The sequence below is a fragment of the Scomber japonicus genome, unplaced genomic scaffold (genome assembly GCF_027409825.1).
Source record: "Scomber japonicus isolate fScoJap1 unplaced genomic scaffold, fScoJap1.pri scaffold_490, whole genome shotgun sequence".
Lineage (NCBI taxonomy): Eukaryota > Metazoa > Chordata > Actinopteri > Scombriformes > Scombridae > Scomber > Scomber japonicus.
The window spans coordinates 17,687-33,331 of NW_026518548.1; the positions used below are offsets into that span (position 1 = coordinate 17,687).

General features: G+C 47.2%; 1 protein-coding gene across 1 annotated transcript; it reads right to left on the bottom strand.

The window, feature by feature from the left end:
- Positions 1-9,459: 9,459 nt before the first annotated feature.
- On the bottom strand, positions 9,460-15,438 carry LOC128354720 (N-acetylglucosamine-6-phosphate deacetylase-like). The gene is given in 9 exon segments (XM_053314894.1): positions 9,460-9,554; positions 10,312-10,413; positions 11,278-11,346; positions 12,064-12,171; positions 12,267-12,342; positions 12,344-12,412; positions 13,727-13,815; positions 14,346-14,558; positions 15,388-15,438. Coding segments are annotated over 8 exon segments (675 nt in total). The 5' UTR covers positions 14,428-14,558; positions 15,388-15,438; the 3' UTR covers positions 9,460-9,474.
- Between the last annotated feature and the right edge of the window lie 207 nt (positions 15,439-15,645).

Here is a 15,645-nt window from a genome sequence, read left to right on the forward strand (position 1 = left end):
CTACAGTAAAGTACTAGTACCTCTAACTGTACTACAGTAAAGTACTAGTACCTCAAACTGTACTACAGTAAAGTACAAGTACCTCAAACTGTACTACAGTAAAGTACTAGTACCTCTAACTGTACTACAGTAAAGTACAAGTACTTCAAACTGTACTACAGTAAAGTACTAGTACCTCAAACTGTACTACAGTAAAGTACTAGTACCTCAAACTGTACTACAGTAAAGTACAAGTACCTCTAACTGTACTACAGTAAAGTACTAGTACCTCTAACTGTACTACAGTAAAGTACAAGTACCTCAAACTGTACTACAGTAAAGTACAAGTACCTCTAACTGTACTACAGTAAAGTACAAGTACCTCAAACTGTACTACAATAAAGTACTAGTACTAGCATCAATCTGAAGCTTCACAGGGAGAAGTAAACTCATATGTGAGTAAACTCATATTTACAGTATTTAAAGCTCTGTGAGTGAGTGAAGTGATTCAGAGTGAGAGAGGGAAGAAAGAAAGAAGTGATGTGTTTGCTTCCTCTCCGCTCGTCTCTGTTCTGTCCTTCAAATGTGTCTGACCTCCGCAGCTTCAGACGCTCTGTCTCTACTTCTGTCCTCACTCACTCAACACTTCGCAGCATTTCGTTCCTTCTTTGTCTGCTTTCTGTCTTTCTTCTGTTTAATAAATGTAAAAAAAAAATGTAAAAAAAAGGAATTGAAACATTAATAACTAGAATTTTACCAACGTGTGTGTGTGTGTGGTTTGCATGCAGGTGAATGTGCAGATGCATGTTTGCTGATACTGAAGTTCACATAGAGCCGGTGCACCTGCAGTACAGCTGGAGGCAGAGCGACAAACTGCAGCAGGAAGGACAATAAAACAGCAGCAGCAGCAGCAGCAGCAGCACTCACCTGACTGCAGACGCCACCGGCAGACGAGGAGAGGGAACAATAATCCTGCCAGCTGGGTGAAATCTCCATGCATCCTTTCATCCTGATATGCAGAGTCACCACTGCTCCTTCATCGCTGCTGCTCCCTCCTCCTCCTCATCGCTGCTGTTCCCTCCCTCCTCCTCATCGCTGCTGCTCCCTCCTCCTCATCGCTGCTGCTCCCTCCTCCTCCTCATCGCTGTTCCCTCCCTCCTCCTTCATCACTGCTGCTCCCTCCTCCTCCTCATCGCTGCTCCCTCCTCCTCCTTCATTGCTGTTCCCTCCCTCCTCCTTCATCGCTGCTGCTCCCTCCTCCTCCTCATCACTGCTGCTCCCTCCTCCTCCTTCATCGCTGCTGTTCCCTCCTCCTCCTCATCGCTGCTGCTCCCTCCTCCTCCTTCATCGCTGTTCCCTCCTCTTCCTCATCACTGCTCCCTCCTCCTCATTGCTGTTCCATCCTCATCACTGCTCCCTCCTCCTCCTCCTCATCACTGCTCCCTCCTCCTCCTCCTCCTCATCACTGCTCCCTCCTCCTCCTCCTCCCCCTCCTCCTCCTGATCGCTGCTCCATCCTCATCACTGTCAAGCTGCAGGGAACAAAACACACTTCCTGTCACAACATTCAAAATAAAATCCCTTATTGATGAATGTGTGCTGTGATGTGTGTGATGAATAAAAATGCAAGAAAATAATATTTATCCTGGAGCTGAAATGATGAAATGATTTATTTATTACATGGACAGAAAGTTAATTAGTAAACCATTTTAATAATTAATAGTTTCAATCAACTAAAAAAACAAATGTTCTTAAATTTCAGCTTCTTCAGGTTTTTATACTAAACTGAATGATTTCATGTCTCATAATCTTCTGTGAACTTCTTTACTATGAATTTACAAACCGTGCAGAGTTCCTGCTCCGTATGCACTGATATGAATAATGCAGTAAGTACTCACCTCCTTTACTTAAGCAGAAATACCAACACAGCAATGTAAAAATAGTACTTTTCTGTCCCGTTCAGTCTTCTTCCACTTATCCGGGGTCGGGTCGCGGGGGCAGCAGCCTAAGCAGGAAGCCCAGACTTCCCTCTCCCCAGCCACTTCGTCCAGGACCCGGGGGACCCCGAGGCGTTCCCAGGCCAGCCGAGAGACATAGTCTCTCCAGCGTGTCCTGGGTCTTCCTCGGGGTCTCCTACCGGTGGGACGTGCCCTGAACACCTCACCAGGGAGGCGTCCGGGAGGCATCCTGACTAGATGCCCGAGCCTCCTCATCTGGCTCCTCTCGATGCGGAGGAGCAGCGGGTCTACTCCGAGCTCCCTCCGGATAACTGAGCTTCTCACCCTATCTCTAAGGGAGAGCCCAGCCACCCTACGGAGGAAGCTCATTTCGGCCGCTTGTACCCGCCATCTTGTTATTTCAGTCACTACCCAAAGCTCATGACCAGAGGTGAGGGTAGGAACCAAGATCGACTGGTAAATCGAGAGCTTTGCTTTCGGCTCAGCTCTCTCTTCACCACGACGGATCCGTGCAGAGTCCGCATTACTGCAGACGCCGCACCGATCCGCCTGTCGATCTCCCGTTCCATCCTTCCCTCACTCGTGAACAAGACCCCGAGGTACTTGAACTCCTCCACTTGGGGCAGGATCTCATCCCCGACCCGAAGAGTGCACTCCACCCTTTTCCGGTTGAGGACCATGGCCTCGGATTTGGAGGTGCTGATTCTCATCCCGGCCGCTTCACACTCGGCTGCGAACCAATCCAGTGAGAGTTGGAGGTCACGGTCTGATGAAGCCAACAGGACCACATCATCCGCAAAAAGCAGTGACCCAAACCTGAGGTCACCAAACCGGACCCCCTCCACACCCTGGCTGCGCCTAGAAATCCTGTCCATAAAGATTATGAACAGGATCGGTGACAAAGGGCAGCCCTGGCAGAGTCCAACCCTCACTGGAAACAAGTCCGACTTATTGCCGGAAATGTGGACCAAGCTCTGACACCGGTCATACAGGGAACGGACAGCCCGTATCAGGGAGTCCGATAACCCGTACTCCCGGAGAAACCCACCACAGGATTCCCCGAGGGACACGGTCGAATGCCTTCTCCAAGTCCACAAAACACATGTGGACTGGTTTGGCTAAACTCCCATGCACCCTCAAGGATCCTGCAGAGGGTGTAGAGCTGGTCCACTGTTCCACCGCCTGGACGAAAACCACACTGCTCCTCCTGAATCTGAGATTCGACTATCCGATGGACCCTCCTCTCCAGCACCCCCGAATAGACCTTACCAGGGAGGCTGAGGAGTGTGATCCCCCTATAGTTGGAACACACCCTCCGGTCCCCCTTCTTAAAAAGAGGGACCACCACCCCAGTCTGCCAATCCAGAGGCACTGCCCCCGATGTCCACGCGATGCTGCGTGTCAACCATGACAGCCCCACAGCATCCAGGGCCTTGAGGAACTCGAGGCGGATCTCATCCACCCCCGGGGCCCTGCCACCGAGGAGCTTTTTAACCACCTCGGCGACCTCCACCCCAGAGATAGGAGAGCCCACACCCGAGTCCCCCGGCCCTACTTCCTTACCGGAAGGCATGTCGGTGGGATTGTGGAGGTCTTCGAAGTATTCCTTCCACCGATCCACAACGTCCCGAGTCGAGGTCAACAGCGCACCGTCCCCACCGTACACAGTGTGTACGATGCACTGCTCCCCCCCCTGAGACTAGATGGGGGTCCAGAACCGACTATATCTAGCCGGAACTTCTCAACCTCGTGCACCAGCTCAGGCTCCTTCCCCACCAGAGAGGTTCCACGTCCCTAGAGCTAGCTTCTGCAGCCGAGTGTCGGACCACCAAGGTCCCCGCTCCCGGCTGCCACTTAGCTCACAGCGCACCCTTTGCCCGTTTGCCTGCCCCCCCCCCGCCAACTGGTGGTGGGTCTGTGGGAGGGGGGGACCCATGTCCCCTTTTCGGGCCCCATGGGAGGAGGCCCGGCCACCAGGCACTTGCCACCGAGCCCCACCCCCAGGCCTGGCTCCAGGGGGGCCCCCGGTGACCCACGTCCGGGCGAGGGACACGGAAAACCATTTATAGAACTCATCATAAGGCTCTTTTTGAGCTACTCTTTGTCTGGCCCCTCCCCCCGGACCTGTTTGCCATGGGAGACCCTACCAGGGTCATTGGGACACGCGAACCCTTCCATCACGATAAGGTAGTAGCTCAGGGAGGGGGGGGGGGGGGAATAATATTTATTACATGAAGTGATCTCAGTATATACGTTTCAAACCTTACTGCTTCACATGGCTCTACATTTATTTGACAGCTTTTATTAGATTAAGATTTTAGATCATAAAATTGAGAACCTTAATATTTCCTTCCACTGACTAAACAGGCACTTCTACTTTATGTTTCCATTTTATTCTTCTTTTAACCCTCCTGTTGTCCTTGAGTCAAGGAAGGAAGGAAAGGAGGGAGGAACCAAGGAAGGAAAGGAGGGAGGGAAGGAAGAAGGAAGGAAAGGAGGGAGGAATGAAGAAGGAAGGAAGGAAAGGAGGGAGGAAGGAAGGAAGGGAAGGAAGGAAGGAGGGAGGGAAGGAAGGAAGGTAGGAGGGAGGGAGGGAGGGAGGAAGGAAGGAAAGAAGGAAAAGAGGGAGGAAAGGAAAGAAGGGAGGAAAGAAGGAAGGAGGGAGGAACGAAGGAAGGAAAGAAGGGAGGAAGGAAGGAAGGAAGGAAGGATGGATGGATGGATGGATGGATGGATGGAGGAAGGACGGAAGGAAGGAAGGAGGGAGGGAGGGAAGGAGAAAGGAAAAAAGGAAGGGAGGAAAGAAGGACAGAAGAGAGAAGGAAAGGAAGGAAGGAAGGAAGGAAGGAACAGTAAAACCAGACGGGGTCAATTTGACCCGGGAGGACGACACAAGGGTTAAACGTCTGCCACTAAACCTTAGATGGAAATATTGAACTTTTAAAGGCTACATGAAGAAATAAATATGACCCAATGTTCAGTTAAAGATTAAACCTGCGGCTCCAAACCCTTTTTTGGGTCGTAAACCTTTTTGTAACATTAGAGATAAGAGTGACTGTTAGTTTACTGACTCTAATAAAAGAGGATGAATCATGTCCGTCCTGTCTGTTCATGGAAGGATGTAAAGGAGGGAGGAAGGAAGGAAGGAAGGAAGGAAGGAAGGAAGGAAGGAAGGAAGGAAGGAAGGAAGGAAGGAAGGAAGGAAGGAAGGAAAGGATGAATCATGTCCGTGCTGTCTGTTCATGGAAGGATGGAAAGGAGGAAGGAAGGAAGGAAGGAAGGAAAGGATGAATCATGCCCGTGCTGTCTGTTCATGGAAGGATGGAAAGGAGGAAGGAAGGAAAGAAAGGAAAGGATGAATCATGCCCGTGCTGTCTGTTCATGGAAGGATGGAAAGGAGGAAGGAAGGAAGGAAGGAAAGGAAAGGATGAATCATGCCCATGCTGTCTGTTCATGGAAGGATGGAAAGGAGGAAGGAAGGAAGGAAGGAAAGGAAAGGATGAATCATGCCCATGCTGTCTGTTCATGGAAGGATGGAAAGGAAGAAGGAAGGAAGGAAGGAAGGAAAGGATGAATCATGCCCGTGCTGTCTGTTCATGGAAGGATGGAAAGGAGGAAGGAAGGAAGGAAGGAAGGAAAGGATGAATCATGCCCGTGCTGTCTGTTCATGGAAGGATGGAAGGAAGGAAGGAAGGAAGGAAGGAAGGAAAGGATGAATCATGCCCGTGCTGTCTGTTCATGGAAGGATGGAAAGGAGGAAGGAAGGAAGGAAGGAAGGAAGGAAGGAAGGAAGGAAGGAAGGAAGGAAGGAAAGGATGAATCATGCCCGTGCTGTCTGTTCATGGAAGGATGGAAGGAAGGAAGGAAGGAAAGGATGAATCATGCCCGTGCTGTCTGTTCATGGAAGAATGGAAGGAAGGAAGGAAGGAAGGAAGGAAGGAAGGAAGGAAGGAAGGAAGGAAAGGATGAATCATGCCCGTGCTGTCTGTTCATGGAAGGATGGAAGGAAGGAAGGAAGGAAGGAAGGAAAGGAAAGGATGAATCATGTCCGTGCTGTCTGTTCATGGAAGGATGGAAAGGAGGAAGGAAGGAAGGAAGGAAGGAAGGAAGGAAGGAAGGAAGGAAAGGATGAATCATGCCCGTGCTGTCTGTTCATGGAAGGATGGAAAGGAGGAAGGAAGGAAGGAAGGAAGGAAGGAAGGAAGGAAAGGATGAATCATGCCCGTGCTGTCTGTTCATGGAAGGATGGAAGGAAGGAAGGAAGGAAAGGATGAATCATGCCCGTGCTGTCTGTTCATGGAAGGATGGAAGGAAGGAAGGAAGGAAGGAAGGAAGGAAGGAAGGAAGGAAGGAAGGAAGGAAGGAAGGAAAGGATGAATCATGCCCGTGCTGTCTGTTCATGGAAGGATGGAAGGAAGGAAGGAAGGAAGGAAGGAAAGGAAAGGATGAATCATGTCCGTGCTGTCTGTTCATGGAAGGATGGAAAGGAGGAAGGAAGGAAGGAAGGAAGGAAAGGAAAGGATGAATCATGTCCGTGCTGTCTGTTCATGGAAGGATGTAAAGGAGGAAGGACGGACGGAAGGAAGGAAGGAAGGAAGGAAAGGATGAATCATGCCCGTGCTGTCTGTTCATGGAAGGATGGAAAGGAGGAAGGAAGGAAGGAAGGAAAGGATGAATCATGCCCGTGCTGTCTGTTCATGGAAGGATGGAAAGGAGGAAGGAAGGAAGGAAGGAAGGAAGAAGGATGAATCATGCCCATGCTGTCTGTTCATGGAAGGATGGAAAGGAGGAAGGAAGGAAGGAAGGAAGGAAGGAAGGAAGGAAGGAAGGAAGGAAAGGATGAATCATGTCCGTGCTGTCTGTTCATGGAAGGATGTAAAGGAGGAAGGAAGGAAGGAAGGAAGGAAGGAAAGGATGAATCATGCCCGTGCTGTCTGTTCATGGAAGGATGGTAGGAAGGAAGGAAGGAAGGAAGGAAAGGATGAATCATGCCCATGCTGTCTGTTCATGGAAGGATGGAAAGAGGAAGGAAGGAAGGAAGGAAGGAAGGAAGGAAGGAAGGAAGGAAGGAAGGAAAGGATGAATCATGCCCGTGCTGTCTGTTCATCTGTTTCAGATAAGACTGAAGTTTGTTATCCTGCCGTCTAACAAAGGAAGAAGGAAAGGAAAGGAGGAAGGAAGGAAGGGAGGAAGAAGGAAGGAAAGGAGGGAGGGAGGAAGGATGGAAAGCAGGAAGAAGGAATAAAAGGAGGAAGGAAGGAAGGACGGGAGGGAGGAAGAAGGAAGGAAAGGAGGAATGGAAGGAAAGAAGGAAGGAAATGAAAACAGGCAGGAAAGATGGAAGGAAGGAAAGAAGGAAGAAAGGAAGGAAGGAAAAGAAGACAGTCAGGAAAGATGGAAGGAAGGAAGGAAGTTAGAAAGGAAGGAAGGAAGGAAAGTCACAATCTTTCATCCTGAGAGCAAATAATTTAGATGCCTGTCTTCTTTTCCTCCCTTCCTCCCTTCCTTCCTTTCTCCCTCCCTTCCTTTCCTTACCCACTTTGCCCGTCGTCTAGTAAATAATAACCATCTTGTCGTTTATTCACGTTCATGTCTTCATTTTCTCTTTAATCATCAAACGTTCACATCTCAACTCTTTACAGCAGGGTGTCAAACATGAGGCCTGCGGGCCAGAACCGGCCCGTCCAGGGGTCCAAGCTGGCCCACTTCCCTTCCTGTGTTCTTTTCCTTCCTTCCATCTGTCCTTCCTACCTTCCTTTCTTCCTTCCGTCCTTCCTCTCTTTCTTTCTTCCTTCCTTTTTCCTTTCTTTCTGTCCTTCCTTCCTTCCTTCCTTCCGTCATTCATCCCTTCCTTTTTCCTTTCTTCTTTACTTCTGTCCTTCCTCCCTTTTCTTCCTTCCTTTTTCCTTTCTTCCTTCCTTCCATCTGTCCTTCCTACCTTCCTTTCTTCCTCCCGTCCTTCCTCTCTTTCTTTCTTTCCTTCCTTCCTTCCTTCTTTTTTCCTTCTATCTGTCCTTCCGCCCCTTTCTTCCTTCCATCCTTCCTCCCTTCCCTTTTCCTTTCTTCTTCCCTTCTGTCCTTCCTCCCTTTCTTCCTTCCTTTTGCCTTTTCCTTTCTTTGTTCCTTCCTTCCTTCCATCTGTCCCTTCCTCCTTTCTTCCTTCCTTTTGCCTTTTCCTTTCTTTGTTCCTTCCTTCCATCTGTCCTTCCTTCCTTCCTTCCCCCTCCCTTCCTTCCTTTTTCCTTTCTTTCTTCCTTCCTTCCTCCCTCCTCCCTTTTTCCTTTCTTCTTTACTCCTGTCCTTCCTCCCTTTCTTTCTTTCCTTCCTTCCTTCCTTTTTTCCTGCCATCTGTCCTTCCTTCCTTTCTTCCCTTTTTCCTTTCTTTGTTCCTTCTGTTCTTCCTTCCGCCCTTCCTCTCTTTCTTTCCTTCCTCCCTTCTTTTTTTCCCTTCTACCTGTCCTTCCTCCCATTCTTTCTTCCTTCCTCCCTCCCTTCCTTTTTTCCTTCCATCTGTCCTTCCTTCCCCCCTTTCTTCTTAACTTCGGTCCTTCCTCCCTTTCTTTCTTTCTTTCCTCCCTTCCTTGCTTTTTCCTTTCTTCCTTCCTTCCTTTCTTCCTTCTGTCTTTCCTTCCTTCCCTTCTTCTTTCCTTCCATCTTTTTAATGACCCTGTATGTGGCCCTTTAATAAAAATGTTTGACTCCTCTGCTTTACAACATGTAAAGTCACATTTTGAAACACAGAACAGGCAAAAAAAAAAATAATTAAAAATAAAAATGAAACTTAAGAACCAGACGGACCGCTGATAAAAACACCTGAACAGCTGTTTTATAAACAGGAAGTAAAACAACTGAAGTTAAACTCTGATGAATTAAAACATTCAACAGATGTTTTTTGGTTTCCCCCCCGAAGGCACCCAAAGGTCCCAGCTGTCAGTCCCGTTTCCATCTGCGGCTTTCTTCTTCTTCTTCTTCTTCTTCTTCTTCTTCTTCTTCTTCTTCTTCTCCTTCTCCTTCTTCTCTTCCTCCTCCTCCTCCTCCTTCTTCTCTTCTCCTTCTCTTCCTCCTACTTCTTCTCCTCTCTTCTTCTCCTCTCCTCCTCCTTCTCTCCTCCTCCTCCTCCTCCTCCTTCTTCTTCTTCTTCTCTCCTCCTACTTGTTCTCCTCTCTTCTTCTCCTCTCCTCCTCCTTCTTCTCCTCCTCCTCCTCCTCCTACTTCTTCTTCTTCTCTTCCTCCTCCTCCTCCTTTTTCTTCTCCTCTTTCCTCCTCCTCCTTCTCCTTCTCCTCCTCCTTCTCCTTCTCCTTCTCCTTCTTCTTCTTCTCCTCCTCCTCCTTCTCCTTCTCCTTCTTCTTCTCCTCCTTCTTCTTCTTCTTCTTCTCCTCCTCCTCCTTCTTCTTCCTTCTTCCTCCTCCTCTTCCTCCTCCTCCTTCTTCTCTTCCTCTTCCTCCTTCTTCTTCTTCTCTCCCTCCTCCTCCTTCTTCTTCTTCTCCTCCTCTTCCTCCTCCTCCTCCTCTTCCTCCTCCTCCTCCCCCTTCTTCTTCTACTGTCCTTTTCTCCAAACCTCTTCTCCAGAGATGAAGGTGGACTTCACGTTGAGGTCGTCGTCGAGCAGAATGACGTCTGTTAGAGAAGAAGAAGAAGAGGTTCAACATGAGGACTGAGGACCAGAACCGGTCCGCTGAGAGGTCCAATACGGCCCACTCTCCTTCCTTCCTTCCTTCCTTCCATCTATCCTTCATGTCTTCCTTTCCTTCCTTCTTATTTCCCTCCTTCCTTCTTTCCTTCATGTCTTATTTTCCTTCCTTCTTTCTTCCCTCCTTCCTTCTTTCCTTCATGTCTCATTTTCCTCCCTTCCTTCCTTCATGTCTTCTTTTATTTCCTTCCTTCCTTTCTTCCTTCCTCCCTCCATCCCTCCTTCCCTCCCTTACTCCTCCCTCCCTTCCTTTTTCTTCCTCCCTCCCTCCCTTTTCCTTCCTCCCTCCCTTCCTTCCTCCATCCCTCCTTCCCTCCCTTACTCCTCCCTCCCTTCCTTTTTCTTCCTCCCTCCCTCCCTTTTCCTTCCTCCCTCCCTTCCTTCCTCCATCCCTTCTTTCCTTCTTTCCTCCCTCCTCCCTCCTCCCCACCTTCCTCCCTCCCTCACCCCCTTCCTTCCTCCCTCCCTCCCTCCCTCCCTTCCTTTTCCTCCTTCCCTTCCTCCCTCCCTCCCCCTCCCTAAGGAAGCAGAGATGAACATGCTGAGAACGTTCCTGACCTGCGTCTGAGCCGTAGTCCAGGTTTCCCTTCCTCCCTCCCTCCCCTTCCTTCCTTCCTTCCTCCCTCCCTCCCTCCCTTCCTTTCCTCCTCCCTCCCTCCCCTCCCTCCCTCCCTTCCTTCCTACCTGCGTCTGAGCCGTAGTCCAGGTTTCCTTTCCGGTGGCTGAGACCCAGAAGCTGAGCAGGATGAAGGGAAGCAGCCTCCAGAGCTTCCTCTATGCTGCAGCCTGGAAACACACACACACACACACACACACACACACACACACAACACACACATTAAAACACACAACACACACACACACACACACACACACACACAACACAACACACACAACACACAGAAACACACACACACACAACACACACATTAAAATACATTTAAACATCAAATTTAAATCAATTCATTTAAGGAAGGAAGGAAGGAAGGAAAGAAGGAAGGAAGGAAGGAAGGAAGGAAGGAAGAGAGCAACGAAGGAAGGAAGGAAGGAAAGAAGAAAGGGAGGGAGGAAGAGAGGAAGGAAGGAAGGAAGAAAGGAAGGAAAGATGGAAGGAAGGAAAGAAGGAAGGAAAGAAGGAAGGAAGGAAGGAAGGAAGGAAGGAAGAGAGCAACGAAGGAAGGAAGGAAGGAAAGAAGAAAGGGAGGGAGGAAGAGAGGAAGGAAGGAAGGAAGAAAGGAAGGACAGAAGGACGGAAGCAAGGAAGGAAGAAAGAGAAGAAGGAAGGACAGAAGGACGGAAGCAAGGAAGGAAGGAAAAGAAGACAAGCAGGAAAGATGGAAGGAAAGAAGGAAGGAAGGAAGAGAGGAAGGAAGGAGAGAAGGAAGGAAGGAAACGAAGAAAGAGGGAAGGAAAGAAGGAAGGAATGAAGAAAGAGAAGAAGGAAGGAAGGAAGGTAGGAAGGAAGGAAGGAAGGAAGGTTTCTTTCCTGTCTTCTTTTCCTTCCTTCCTACCTTCCTTTCTTCATTCCTTCTTTCTTCATTCCTTCTTCTCTTTCTTCCCTCATTTTGTTCTTCCTTCCTTCCTTCCTTCCTTCTTCTCCTTCTTTCCTTCCTTCCTTCCTTCCTTCCTGCAGCCATGACAGGAACTCACCTGAAGCTTGTTTGAAGTGCCGCACACACATGTCCATGGTGGCGATGCTGCCGCACAGCGTTGTAGTTCCTACCAGACAACATAATACATAACATCATGCTTTTATTTTGTTATCATGCTTTTATTTTATTATCATGCTTTTATTTTATTATCATGCTTTTATTTTATTATCATGCTTTTATTTTGTTAATTAGTGTTTCTGTCCTTTGGTACGATTTAGACATATTTCTCTTTTTTTTCTGGTATTTACAAACCAAACATTTAATGAACCTTCCTTCCTTGGTCTCTTCCTTCCTTCATCTCTTCCTTCTCCCTCCTTCCTTCCTTCCTTCCTTCCTTCATCTCTTCCTTCTCCCTCCTTCCTTCCTTTGTCTCTTCCTTCCTTCCTTCATCTCTTCCTCCTCCTTCCTTCCTGCTTGTCTTCTTTTCTTTCCTTCTCCTTCCTTCCATCTTTCTTTCATCTCTTCCTTCTCCCTCCTTCTTTCATTGCTTCCTTCCTTCCTCTCTTCCTTCCTTCCTTCCTTCCTTCCTCCCTTCCTCCCATCTTCTTAATAATCACATTGGTCTGTTTGTGACCCTTGAACTAAAATATATTTTCATCATTTAAAAACTGTTACGGCCACAATTAAAAAAACAAACGGCTCAAATCAGTAGAGACAAGGAGAAAAGAAAGGGTGGTGGTGGTGGGGGGGGGGGGGGTTAGGGTTAGGGGGGGTTGGGGGGGGGGTTAGCGTTGGGGTTGGGGGGGGGGGGGGTAGGGTTAGGGGGGGGTTGGGGGGGGCAGACCTGCGACGTAAGCATGGAGACCCTGGATCTCTATGACCTGCTGGCCCAGAGTGTGCCGGCCCTGAGGGAGACCCATCGCTGTGATGGCGTCCGTCACCAACACCAAACCTGCAGGCACCAACACATTTAATGATGACGTCATCGTGTTACACCCTCCAATCAGATACAAGCCTGCACCCTGAAGGTAGACGATCAGCACCCACCTGACGGGTGAGCTCTGTGAGCGATACGCAGAGCGGCAGGGTTGGTGTGGATCCCGTCAGCGATCATACCGTAGTACAACCGTCCTGCCTGCTGGGACCCGATCACTGGTCAGCAGACCCACGATCCCCGGGTCACGATGGTGGAACTGGACCAAAGCACAGCGTAGACACAAGCTCTCATTTCAATAAACGTTCAAATGATCCAATATTTCAGCAAAAATCAAAGATTAGAGAAAAAGTCCAAAAACTGAAAACACATTTGTGAATCAGAACTTTGTTTTTTCTTCTTTCCCATTAATCATCTCAGCAGCCCTCACATTTATCTGCTGACCCTTTGGAGGGGCCACCACCCCTAGGTTGGGAACCACTGGACCTAAACTAGATAACTGTATATAAAGTAGTGTAAACTAGCTAACTGTATATAAAGTAGTGTAAACTAGCTAACTGTATATAAAGTAGTATAAACTAGCTAACTGTATATAAAGTAGTATAAACTAGCTAACTGTATATAAAGTAGTGTAAACTAGCTAACTGTATATAAAGTAGTATATACTAGCTAACTGTATATAAAGTAGTATAAACTAGCTAACTATATATAAAGTAGTATAAACTAGCTAACTGTATATAAAGTAGTGTAAACTAGCTAACTGTATATAAAGTAGTGTAAACTAGCTAACTGTATATAAAGTAGTATAAACTAGCTAACTATATATAAAGTAGTATAAACTAGCTAACTGTATATAAAGTAGTATAAACTAGCTAACTGTATATAAAGTAGTGTAAACTAGCTAACTGTATATAAAGTAGTGTAAACTAGCTAACTGTATATAAAGTAGTATAAACTAGCTAACTATATATAAAGTAGTATAAACTAGCTAACTGTATATAAAGTAGTGTAAACTAGCTAACTGTATATAAAGTAGTATAAATTAGCTAACTGTATATAAAGTAGTGTAAACTAGCTAACTGTATATAAAGTAGTGTAAACTAGCTAACTGTATATAAAGTAGTATAAATTAGCTAACTGTATATAAAGTAGTATAAACTAGCTAACTGTATATAAAGTAGTGTAAACTAGCTAACTGTATATAAAGTGGTATAAACTAGCTAACTGTATATAAAGTAGTGTAAACTAGCTAACTGTATATAAAGTAGTGTAAACTAGCTAACTGTATATAAAGTAGTATAAACTAGCTAACTGTATATAAAGTAGTGTAAACTAGCTAACTGTATATAAAGTAGTATAAACTAGCTAACTGTATATAAAGTAGTATAAACTAGCTAACTGTATATAAAGTAGTGTAAACTAGCTAACTGTATATAAAGTAGTGTAAACTAGCTAACTGTATATAAAGTAGTATAAACTAGCTAACTGTATATAAAGTAGTATAAACTAGCTAACTGTATATAAAGTAGTATAAACTAGCTAACTGTAGGGTTAGAGTTACTAAGTGACTCACAGGCAGCATGGCGTTGAAGAGGTGAGTGATGAAGGAAGCTCCGTGTTGAACAGCTTCCTCCGCCTGAGACAGGTTGGCTACAGAGTGACCTGAACACACAAGTACACACAAGTACACACATAAACACACAACTACACAACTACACACCTCACAGCACCTCATCTTTCTTTCCCTCCTTTCAACTTTCCTTCCATCTTTCCTTCCCACCCTCCTTCCGCCTTCCTTCCTTCCCTCCTTTCATCTTTCCTCCCCTCCTTCCATCTTTCCTTCCTTCCTTCCTTCCATCTTTCCCCTCCTTCCATCTTTCCTTCCTCCCCTCCTTCCATCTTTCCTCTCCTCCTTCAATCTTTTTTTCCTTCTTTCCTTCATCTTTTCTTCCCTCCCTCCCTCCTTCGTTCCTTCCCTCCACCTTTCCTTCCTTCCTTCCTTCTTTCTTTCCTTCCTTCCTTCCCTCCATCTTTCCTTTCTTCCATCTTTCCTTCCCTCCTTCCATCTTTCCTACCTACCTGCCTACCTGCCTCTCTTCCTCCCTCCCTCCCTCCCTTCCTCCCTCCCTTCCTTCCTTCCTTCCCTCTTCCCTCCTCCTTACAGTGGATGTGTTTTAGAGGATGATGCTCACCTAGCGACACGGTCACGCCCCTCTTGCAGAGCTCCCTCACCACTGATTGGCTGTTGGCCAGCTCTGGAGCCAGCGTCACCATGGTAACGTTGTCCAGGCTGCCGTAGGCCTCCAGCAGGTCCGTTATCCCTCCGGACTGGAAGGAGCGGAGGTACTTCTCAGGGTGAGCTCCTTTCTTCTCCAGACTGATGAACGGACCTTCCAGATGAACACCTGCAGACAGGGGTAGGAAGGAAGGATGGAGGAAAGAAGTAAGGAAGGAGGGAGGGAGGAATAAGGTAGAAGGGAGGGAGGAAAGAAAGAAGGATATACGAAAGAAGGCAGGGGGGAGGAAGGACAGAAGGAAGGAAGGGGGATGGAGGACGGAAGGGAGGAAAGGAAATTAGGAAGGTAGGAAGGAAGGATGGAGGAAAGAAGTAAGGAAGGAGGGAGGGAGGAATAAGGTAGAAGGGAGGGAGGAAAGAAAGAAGGATATACGAAAGAAGGTAGGGGGGAGGAAGGTCAGAAGGAAGGAAGAAAGGGAGAAGAAGGAAAGAGAGAAGGAGAGAGGAAAGGGAGGGAGGAAGAAGGAAGGAAGGGAGGGAGAGAGAGAGAAGAAAGGGAGGGAGGAAGAAAGGTCCTCAGAAATGAAGCCAACCAGGAAGTAACTTAGAACTGCATTCTATCAAAAGGCCACCAGGGGGCGACCGTCTCTATACAAGTCAATGGAGAATTCACCAACTTCTCACTTGATTTCTAACCTCAGTAAACGTTTTCAAAATGTGTTTATGGTCTCAATCGCTAGTTTAAAGCCTTCTTCAATGCATACTACATCACTATAATACTGCAGTACTTTTACTGTAATACTGCATACTACATCACTATAATACTGCAGTACTTTTACTGTAATACTGCATCCTACATCACTATAATTACTGCAGTACTTTTACTTGTAATGTAGTATTTGTACATCACTGTATTGGTACTTATACTGCAGTAAATGATGTGAGTACTTGATGATGGTGGAGTTAGCTTAAGAGCACATTGTGATGTAACATCTCACCGAGGACTCCGGCTCCCTGCTGTCCTCCGTTATGAACTCTGATCTGAGGCAGAACCTGAAACACACCACAGATTACACACATTAGAAACAGAGCAGCTTCAACCTTATTATTTAAACCAGTTATTTCCTGTAGCTTCCTGTTAACCGCTGGAAGCTTCCTGTTAACCGCAGGAAGCTTCCTGTTAACCGCAGGAAGCTTCCAGCGGTTAACAGGAAGCTACAGGAAATAACTGGGAGGGAGGAAGGGAGGGAGGGAGG